This window comes from Limulus polyphemus, unplaced genomic scaffold (assembly GCF_000517525.1).
Source record: "Limulus polyphemus unplaced genomic scaffold, Limulus_polyphemus-2.1.2 Scaffold248, whole genome shotgun sequence".
Classification (NCBI taxonomy): Eukaryota; Metazoa; Arthropoda; class Merostomata; order Xiphosura; family Limulidae; genus Limulus; species Limulus polyphemus.
The window spans coordinates 34,026-45,071 of record NW_013665858.1 but is presented as its reverse complement, the minus strand read 5'-3'; the positions used below and the strand labels follow the sequence as shown (position 1 = coordinate 45,071).

The 11,046-nt window shown below is 33.7% G+C and overlaps 1 protein-coding gene across 2 annotated transcripts in view; it reads right to left on the bottom strand.

The window, feature by feature from the left end:
- Positions 1-4,929: 4,929 nt before the first annotated feature.
- Positions 4,930-11,046, bottom strand: part of LOC111085128 (transmembrane epididymal protein 1-like) — a 31,875-nt gene continuing 25,758 nt past the window's right edge. For both annotated transcript variants that reach the window (XM_022382411.1, XM_022382412.1), the window contains exon 2: positions 4,930-6,858. In XM_022382411.1, the coding sequence (XP_022238119.1) occupies positions 5,380-6,336 (957 nt within the window). In that variant the 5' untranslated portion in view covers positions 6,337-6,858 and the 3' untranslated portion in view covers positions 4,930-5,379. The remainder of the gene's footprint in view (positions 6,859-11,046) is intronic.

Below are 11,046 nucleotides of genomic sequence, written 5' to 3'. Positions count from 1 at the left end.
GTTGACACTTACGAACTTTCAAAACATTTCCATAAACTTCTTTGATATTCTTTGTGGCTACAGAGGCCGTTGTTTCCCTTCTTGTATTCAAAATAGTATTACATGCCAAATATGTGTCTCGTCGTGTGCCATCACTGTAAGGTATTAGAGTATACTAAACTTTACACATTATATAGGCTACACTAAAGTGACGTTTAGGCGGTTCGTTTAACTATTATACGTGATGTACGTTTTTTTTCGGGGGGGGGGGTTAATGAAAGTGTTCCAAAACGTGACATTAATTTCATGGCGACCTAATATATAAGAGACTGAACATTACACGTAACTGAATTGAATTGTCACACCGTTATTGATATGTGATGAAATAAAACAGTAAGTGGTTTCGATACTTTTATTACGTACCATCTCCTGGGTTGAATAAAGTTTAAGTAGTTATAAAAAAACGAGGTCTGTAGTTTTGGAATGTTCTTATCGCACAGTTCTAAAATATAGTTTGTGTAAAAAAGAAAAAACTAAAATAGACAATAAAAATAGCTTTCCTTAAACTTTTACCTACTATATGACAGATATCAGCGACATATTGTTTAACTAATTTCGAGATAAAACATTTTGTAGTTTTGGTTATTTATGAGTAGATAAGGTATAGAGTGTAGTTATAAATAATTAGGAAAACGTTTACGGGGCAGAGTTTTTTAAAATTATTTATCAAAATATATGAAGTAGGGTATCATATTGAATACGGGAGAATATGTAGCTTTCAATGTTTAAAGTATAGGAGTCCGTTTTGTTTAAGACACAAAGCTGCACAATGGGCTGGCTACCTCCGATGTGCTTACCACAGGAATCAAATTCCGAATTTATTGTGACAAGTCCTCGAGCTCACAGCATCGAGGAGAAGTATGTGGTGTATGAGATAGAAATACTGAAGAAAATATGTGGGACAGTATGCCGTATAAAACCATTTATAGGGTAACGAGGAGTTAATAAACTGTCGTAGCGTACAATTGAATTAAAAAGGTGTGTAATGATAATTGGTTCAGTTGCATGTAAAGTGTTTAAAATATATTTAATTTCATTGGGATTTTTATCCATAACGTTATTTGGGAATTTGATTTGTCAGCCTCTACATCATGAAACTATGTCAATACTAGAATTAGATTTTGCTGCACTTTTTTTAGCATTTTACAATCATACTATTGTTTTTATTGTTTAATATATATATATATATTTGATTATCAATCATAAATATTAAAACGTATCTAGAATTTAAAGTGTGTTTTTAAGTCGCTTTCAGGGGACTTTGACACTTTAAGAAATGTTATGATTCGATATCATAAAACTGTATCCAAATAATCACAACTGGCTATCTGTGCTCTGCCCACCACGGGTATCGAAACCCGGATTCTAGCGTTGTAAGTCCGCAGACATACCACTGTGCCACTGGGGGGCTTTTAGTTAGTTTAATTATATTTGTTCAGAAGTTTCTAAAAATTTAATTATTTAGATGTTTACTTTTAACTGGCGAAGCTTGAGTTATTCTAATTTTCAAGCATTTCAATAAATCACTCTGTACTTTGGGGTCGTATGTGAGTTATAAAGATAAAGGTCAAACCCAATTATTCAGTCAGACAAGAGTAGCCCCAGAATTGGCGGTAGGTACTGTGACGAATTGCCTTCCTTCTAGTCTATGTCAGTTTACAATTATGGATGGCTATCACGGACAGCCCTTGCGTAGCGAAAACAAACAACCAATAACTTTCATTGATTCAAAAATTGAAAGTTCTATTTGTATCAAGCATTCCATTGTCGGCCACTTCGTTTCCCACACGTTATTCGTGTATAATAAATCATCAAATTAGCAGGCAAGTTGTGGAATAATTTGAGTAGATTATTAAGAGAGTTATTTAACATCCAATTTCTCAAGCATGTGTTTTTACAGACTCTGGCTGTGAAATTATTTGCATCTGTTTTATATACTTCACTGCGATTATAATGTTGGATAACGTAATTGCTTTGAATATATTTACTATATCTATTGCTTATCATTGTTGTCCAATTTATATTTTTAATTAATAGAATTAGATTCCCTCAATTTCATGAAAAACTACAGTACATAAAGTAAGGAAACAGCAGATATTTCAAAAAATATTATTTTTATTTATTTATCTTAGAATACAGATAATCTCATTTTCCATGTGACATCTCTCTCTTGTATATATTAAGGGTGGAACCAATACAGTTAGAATACCCTTATTTACAGTTACACTGTTATACAATCCTATAAATTGAAGACATAAGATTTAACATATAAGAATGCGAGAATTACTACATAAAAAAGCTATAGGCAACCAAACAAAACCAATCATTGGTATAATCTTCAAAATAATCACTTACATAAATCATCTTGTTTTAACATGTATTATACGACTCGGTATTATAAAAACGTATCCACATCTTATTAGCATAATATTTTAAAGACTATGTTAAACATATTGAGAATTTGAAACAAGATGGTTGCAAAAGCTTCTCTAAACATTATTATTAATAAGACGTTATGAGTGAAAGTAAAGAACAATGTATTTTCATAGCAACTTGACAACAAATGTTATTGTGTGAAATTGATTAAGTACGGGAAGTGTAATGTGTTTTCATATTATCTTTGTATTAAAACACATCAGAATTATGGTAAGGATTTTTATCATTGTATTATTTATTTATTATTTCACCGTATATTGTTTTTTAATTAACCTGTCCAGTATTTAAAATAACTGAAGAATCAGGAAGCTAGTTTTCTTGATCCTGGAGCTGGTCAAGCGACCTCGGCGTCAACAGAAGGAAACTACACTACTAACTATCATCAATAATAACTTCTAATTGAAAGGGTGTATAGAAATATGTGAGCATGCGCTTTGTTTTTACTTTATATATTGTTTTTGCTTTGTTTGTTGCTATCTACGAAGATGAACAATTTCTATCTGTGCTGTGCCAACCGCAGGAATGAAATCCTGAATTTTGGCGTTATAAGATTTAACACTTATCGCAGATCCACTGGGGAGTGTCATATTTTATTATTATTATTGCATACATTTACTTTTGAGTGGTGATACTAAAGAAACAAAAATGACGTTAATGAAAAACTTTGAACAATCGAGTGAAAACGATTCAATAATGTAACGTTGTTAAGCTTAATTATAACTTCTTATTCCTTAGCTTCCAAAAAGTCCAATTCAAACAACAACAAATATCACAGCTTATTATCAACACAACCGAATCCCGTGGATAAATCGGTTCATTCTTACCAGTTTTTCCTTAATTATTCAAATTCTTAATTATTTAACAAATGCTATATATTTTTTTTACATTTGTTAAAATGCTTGCCTACCTGGAGGGGTGGGGGGTATTTGATACAATTTTCCGTTTTGTTTCAACTAATATTTAAGACCTTTATGACACGATATTTAATCAACACTCCCACGCATACACACACACTATATATATACATTACTCCACATAAATAGTTTAAGTCAACGTTTCGCCGTTATGTTTTAATATGGACAAAAGAAACACGTTTGTTCGCAGACACGCACTTAGTTATTTTTAGTACATAGCAAAAACTCAACAAGTCTGCACTACAATATAAACTCCCCCATTCTCTCTTTACCCCTAGTCCAAGATAGTTACATCGGAGGTTGGTATAGTTTCTTACAATCAGCAGTATTTGTACAGTAATATTACATCAGTATTTTGACTAATTGTGGTAATTTAATTTATTACAATTACTGTAATAATATAGAATTGGTTTTAAGGAGTAAAGAGTAACTATCATATTCGTATCTAGCCGCGGACGGTGAATATGTAGTTGGACTTCTGACATAATGGGCTTGAGTTACGCCCCTTATTTCATCCTCTGTTGTTTGTATATTGGTTTATCCCTGCGATTTGGTGGGTAGCTGAACATATGGAGTGTCTTCAACGCTGTTATACCCCTCTAAAACATTATTTTCGCGGTTTCTCCATCTGGAACATCTTTTTTTCTTTTTTTGCTTCTTAAAACGCAGGTTTATTATATGAATATTCTTTTCAGTGTATTGATGTGCAAGTTGTTATCGTTACAGTTGTTGTAGATATCTTATATATATGTTTGCTGTATTTATATAGTCTCACTTACATCTTACACATCAAATAAAAATCGGAGTGCTAGTTCTACTTAAAGGTTAACGACATCAAATTATTTTTTCAGTGAAATACTACCAAGGAGTGTGCATAAGAATAGATCATTTAAGCGATGTTTTAAGACTTACCGAATTTTTTTATTTCCTTTTTTCTTGTTATACTGTTTAACAATGATTTTTAAGATCAAATGCCGTTTCAAAATACTGTCTGTATAATGGGTATCATTATCATTTCCTTAACGTTCAGCAATGATACAATGACAGAGTAAGGAATTCAACGTGAATAAAAGCATGTGGATTGGGCGTGGCCAACTGTTCAGCATGTTCAGCTGCAGATCATAAGGTCTAGAGTTCGAGCCCGCAATATGCCTCTGAGCACGCTTTAAACTTTTAGTTGTGGGCACGTTTTAAGATTAACAGTCAATCCTGCTATTCGGTTGAGAGAAATCGTGTAGATGTCGGGTACTTCTGGTAAGGTGCTCTCCCTGTAGCCCGCATTTATAAATTAGGCACGAATAAGCCTGAATTTTGGAATCACTGGCCTGGCCATTTAGCCCATCAAGTGCATTTCAGGCTGCAAATGACACATATAGGTATTTATCCAAATTTTGATCCCAAAGAAAATCATTACACTTCTGGACATATATTTTATACGGCATAAACATCAAGACTAATTCTTGATTATCTCAGTTAAACATTATAAATGAAACGGAAAGCTTAAGATATTTAATAAAAATATATAAAGCTTCAAGGTTGATTAAGCTAGTACATATTTATTGAGGATTCTGCTAAAAAGTCATTGTTTGTTATCACATTTTGGAAACGAATACAAATTTCAACATTTCACTCTGACGGTACGTAAAACACCATGTTAACACACTGCAAGGAAGCGAGAGTGATTTAATGACGACTGCGTGGTTAGTTATTGTTTGAGTGTTTGACGCTCCTCAAACACTCGAAAGGCAAAAAGGATTAAATCCAATGTCCAAGAAATAAACCAGTGTGGAATTAATTAAGATAATCCTCTATAGTGCAGACTTAAAATAAACCAGATATATCACGCTCAGGTTAGCAAATTTTTTAAGGTAAAGTTTACCAGTTTACCTCAAACCTTCGAAGTAGTTAGATAAGCTTTAAAAATACTTAACATTTAAAAACTGTAACAATCGCAATATATTTTTAAATTCCATTATTTTTTTATTAGTAATCAGGGATGAAGTGGTTCTCTTTCTTCCCAATCATCTGGAACACTAGGAGTCGCTTCTACTTCTTCAGATCCACCATTACCCCACGTACTAGTAGAGCGCCAGCAGCACTTGCTTTTGCGTTTGATAAGCACAGCCACAGCGGCAAGAATGGACATTAATACAAATGTGCCTACCACATGCCAGGAAAGGATCAACGATACCCATGAGAGAACCAAACCAGATGTATTTATATTCGAAATGAACTGAGACAAACCAGGAATATTAGAAACTATACCGCCGTGTAAGAATCCCATTTGAAGCAGCCAGAATCCTTGCAGTAAAATGAAATAAGACCGTACAAATTTTAAGGGAAGGTTGGAAGAAAAACGCATTTCTGCAAGGGTGGAAAAAACACACATCAATACAGTCCAGATCAACAGGTTCTGCATCTCCTTTTCTAGGTGTGTTTTGTTCTCTGTATCTAGGAACTGTAACGTTTCGACACCAAATGTGAGAGCGAGCACAAAGTTACTGGTTCCTTTGGGAAATAGAATATTTAAATTATGTAAAATATCTACTACTCCCGATAAAATAAACATGACATACACTGAAGCCAGTTGAATATCTTCTACATATTTGAATACTCCCTTTGGAAAGGCAGTACATATTTCTCCTGTAAATCCGATAATACCACAGGAGATCTTCAGAATCCCTTGTAGCGGCCAACGACGGTGGTGTGGGCAGACAATGTGTAGTTTGCATCCTCTTGGCTCTTTAGTCTCGGTCTGGACTCTACTGGAAGAAGAAGGAGGAGTTTGCTGCTCTCTCAACTCAGCTCGATACCCAAACTTCCACCTACGAACTCGAATTCCTTTTTGTCGTCGGTCTTCTAAGACCAGCGCAAGTTTTAGAGTCCAATAGAGGGCAAATAAAATAAAAAATGACCCTAAAAATATATAATCAAGAAATTTTTGCATTGTCTTTAAGGATATAAATATTTCAAAGTTAAAATCTTATTTGCTGCAATCAACCGTTATACACTCCTTACAGTTTTTTTTATACACATATATAATTTCTTGCAACAAATCTTTCAAAACAAGCCCTAGTAAAACGTCACTCGATCAATCGTTGTGTCATATACTTGAGGTTTTGTTTTTATGGTATGGAAATTTTCTTCTTAGTTCTGTTTTACTTTTTCTGGAGTTAAAAAACGATATATTTCAAACCCATTTTACAATGAAATGCTACTCTTCTGATAGACGTTTTGTGACTTGGTCAGTTTTTCAATAAGTTAAAAAAAGTTTTTACGACCTCCTGTTGAAAATTTCCTAAGGTTAATAACGTCAACATAAAACATAGAGATTTAATTTAACTATATGTATGGATGAAAAGGACTTTAGGGGTGCGGTCTGCTTCGTGGTAAAGCTTTTCTAACGAATTTCGTAGCAAGTCTGCCCAGCGGGGGGCGCCACCTGGTGGGGTTCCTTTGGTCATAAATCCTGTAAGAAAGAAGAAATGCTAACATCAGTTAGTGAAAGAAAAAGAAAGAAACTGTGAAATTGCCTTGCCTCTAGCTATCATTTAAAGAAATGGATGATTAGTTTCTTGTATATGGTCCTGGCATTTTTATGGCAAAGAACAGGATAAAAAACATAAAAACACATCATGGATAAACCGTAAAGCTATTCGCTAAAATCAGTAATTATAAAAATAAAATTAAAGAATTGTCTTTACTGATGAACTATTCATTATATTTTTCAAAATTTGTTATTACACATTATATTTTAACAGCACATAAACCAAATCAAAAATTTTAGACTGACAAAAAAAACAACAACTCGGGTATGGAAACATCATATACCAAGTACATCAATAAATCTCAAAAAGTAGTTTCTAAAAAGAAGATTAAGCAATGAAATAAGAAACATCCAATTTTCAAAGCAGTATATTTTGTTATTTTCTTTTGTAACCGCAAGCTATGTAAATTCACAATACTGTAATAAATCACGATATAGGTCTGAAACCTCTATCAGCTAAGTATGTTGTGGAGCTTGGCATGAAATCCTTGCGTTTGTTTGGCTGTGCTTAATTTCGAACTGATATAATTCAGATCAGAGTCTCATTCATCAATAATCTTACATAAATATTAGATACCTCCAAGAACTCTTAAGAAGGACTGACTATTTGATCAACATTATCATTCATTGTATCCTTTCTAGGAACACAAAAAAACTCAGAAGCCGGCGGGCTTATGTTTTCCATTCATACATCATTTTCCCCTAAATAGAACGAGTAACAGAACGGTGATAGTACAACTACCAAACAGGCGTAGAACTGGTTTGACCTCATGTATTAACTACTTCATTAGTAGAGGTACTTCTACTTGGTAAGGATGCAGTTTTAGTACTATGATTTCGCATAAACGAGTCTTAAAAAATAAACTTAAATCTAAACAGTTACACTTAGGTGAAGATTCGATGCATATGAGGTGAAAGCACTAAAGGACACCTACTGGAAAAAGTTAAGATTCTCTTAATGAAAACGTACGAATTAGTAGTTTGAACAGAAAATTGACCAAGTACAACTTAGGCTTGATGTAGCTAGTTACTTTTTCGTGCCCGACTGTAACCAGCAGGATCGATACGATATTTTTATAGTAAAATAAATTCAACTGTAAAACTATTTACAATTTGTCAAAAAATCATAATAGAGAAAATATTTGTCTGTCAGAGATATGTTTTCCCTTCTTACCCTCTTGAGGCATCACTGATAAACTAAATGTAAACTTTGAAGGATGATATCTTAAAGTTCCATTGTGGGATATTCAATGTTTATTTCTAACAGAACTATAAACTCGAGTGTATTTTATTACTCGCAAACGTAAAAACACGTACTATTCTATTTAATGCATAAAATTTCTGTATAAATAAAAAAAAACGCTCCTGAAAGTATCGGAGCCAAACCATACGAGCACACTCACTGTAGAAGAAATGAGCCAAACCATATGAGTATATTCACAGTAGAAGAAAGGAACCAAACCATAGGAGTGCATTCAATGTAGAAGAAAGGAGCCAACTCATAGGAGTACATTTAATGTAGAAGAAAGGAGCCAACTCATAGGCGTACATTCAATGTAGAAGAAAGGAGCCAAACCATAAGAGTAAATTCACTGTAGAAGAGGAGCCAAACCACATGAGTACATTTACTGTGGATACAAGGAACCAAACCACATGAGTACATTTACTGTGGATACAAGGAGCCAAACCATAGGAGTACATTTACTGTAGATGAAAAGAGCCAAACCATAGGAGTACATTTACTGTAGAAGAGAGGGGACAGCCAACATGAATGTACATTGGCTGCATTTCTTGGTTCCCATAGAACAGTATAAGCTGTTTCTAAAAGAATCACACTCTCGATCTGCTGCCACTTTGAAAAAGTATGACGTTCTTTTTTCAACCCGTTCAGTTATTGGATGTACAATCCATTGCTTTCAACATGCCTGCAATTCGTAATTGAAAAAGTGCAATGAAATCAATTTTTCCAGCTACTTCATTCAAACGAACTTTGGTACCATCAGAAATGTCCTCTCTCTCTCTGCTTCAGAGGAATGAGGGCACAAACTCTCAATTAAATAATATTCCAGCGTGGGGAATCAAGCTGCCAACATTAAAAATTCGTAGCAAAACAAATCATATATTTTAATAATCATAGAATAAAGCAGTTCTTCCGAAGGAAGTGTAGGTTGGATGTTCATTCATTATGAACAGAAACATAGGTCTATACAGTAGCCTACTAGACGTGCAAACAATAGATGGTTATCAATACAGCAGTCAATAATGACAAAATACAGTCTACAATGTTAATTTTGTAAGGATCTTATACAATTGAAGTTTTCTTCTTTTGTTAAGGTTTCTACGACCACAAAATTACACATATCCATCTGAAACGTAAGGATTCGGAGCACCGACCTTTCTGCCAATGATGGCACAAATTAGGCAAACTAATCTCATACATTTTAAATATATTAAATAATAATATATTATTATTATGACAAAAGCCCACATCCCAAGATCTCGCAAGCTTCCAGCAATAACTCGTCATCACCAGCTGTTTACACAAAAAAGCCAAAACAAAACCGGAATCACAGTAATTTCATTCAACCATATACTTGTTAAGTCTTCCATTGCACTTCCAAGGGATTTTTGTGCCTTTTGTTTGTTAAAACGTAATATTTTAATCTAGCATTCACACACACAGTAGAGGATTTGCCAAAATATGTAGTCTAAGATTGACTTTGGTGACTACAAAGTTGGGTACTAGTGCGTGATAATGATCATGAAATTGGCCATAGTTGATGGTGGTGGAAGTATTTTTAAGGACGACTCAAAATCTGGAACAATATTTTTTATAGGGTGATTAACCACCCTGAGTACAAGCTCATAACCTCAAACCCCTTGTTAACGTCCTTACTACTCCTTCCGATTTATTACTATATTTGAAAGATAAATCCCATTCCACACGTGTGTGTGTGTGTATGTATGTATTTCTTTTGTTTGCCTTTAAGCTATCACAGCATCTAACGGAAACAGAAAACGAACTATTTATCTAATATACCAGAATTCTAATTAATCATTCAATGAATTGTTAAACAGAAAGAAAACATTTTACACAAATACTATGAGATGATTTTAAGGTGATATTTATTGGAACATTTTCTCTTAATCGATTTTCTATACCCGTGGTGGGCAGAGCACAGATAGCCCATTGTGTTGCTTTGTGTTTAACTACAAACAAACTTAATCGATTTTGAAGTAGACTAATGTAGCATTCGTCTAGCAAATAGATAAGAAAAAAAAGTTTTCTTAAATCTTAACCGACAAAATGTTATAACCAGCTATATCTATAATGCAACAAGTGAAGACTTTAATTTTTGAATGTAATTTTAGGTTTCTGAAATTCATCTGCAGGATCCTGCAGATCGATAAGTTAAAGGTTTGAGCCTGCAATAATCCACTGAACATGGTTTAAGCCTCAAATAATTAATTAAACATGCCCCACACTTTCAGCTGTTGGCAGGCTATACAAGTGCAGGCCAATCCTACTATTCGGTAAGAGTAGCCATGCAGGTGGCAGGTGCTATCTCTTTGGTCAACAGTTCTAAATTAGAGATAGCTATGCCTAAATCTTAGGATCTCTGACTTGGCCATTTAGCCCACGTGTTGTATAATGTGCCATTCAGGTAGAAATTGTCAAATGTTATCTCAGTTCTATAAAGGCTACAGGTTTGAAAACACAAAGTAGCTTGAAACTAGATAAATTATTTTTTAATTGACGTTATTACTTACTTAATGGTCATAACATTATACGAATTTATTGAAACTTAAAGTGTTATCAGAGTGTTTTCACAGTAGAAACACATCTGAGCAGTATATAATGGTCTCACACAATCTTGTCTTGATTGTAATTTTGGAGTTAAAAGTGCTTCAAGTTGTTTATAAAAAAAATTGGAAGAATGGAAGCCTTATGACCCCAGCAGGTTCTTACAAGTGTCTCAAATTATTATTAACATAACATGGAACATATTTCAAGCCAATTGCTCTGACACCTGTAAAAACATCATTTACAGCACATATATTCATATATTAGTAGCCGCATTTGGATGTCATGTCAATACATTGAAGGTT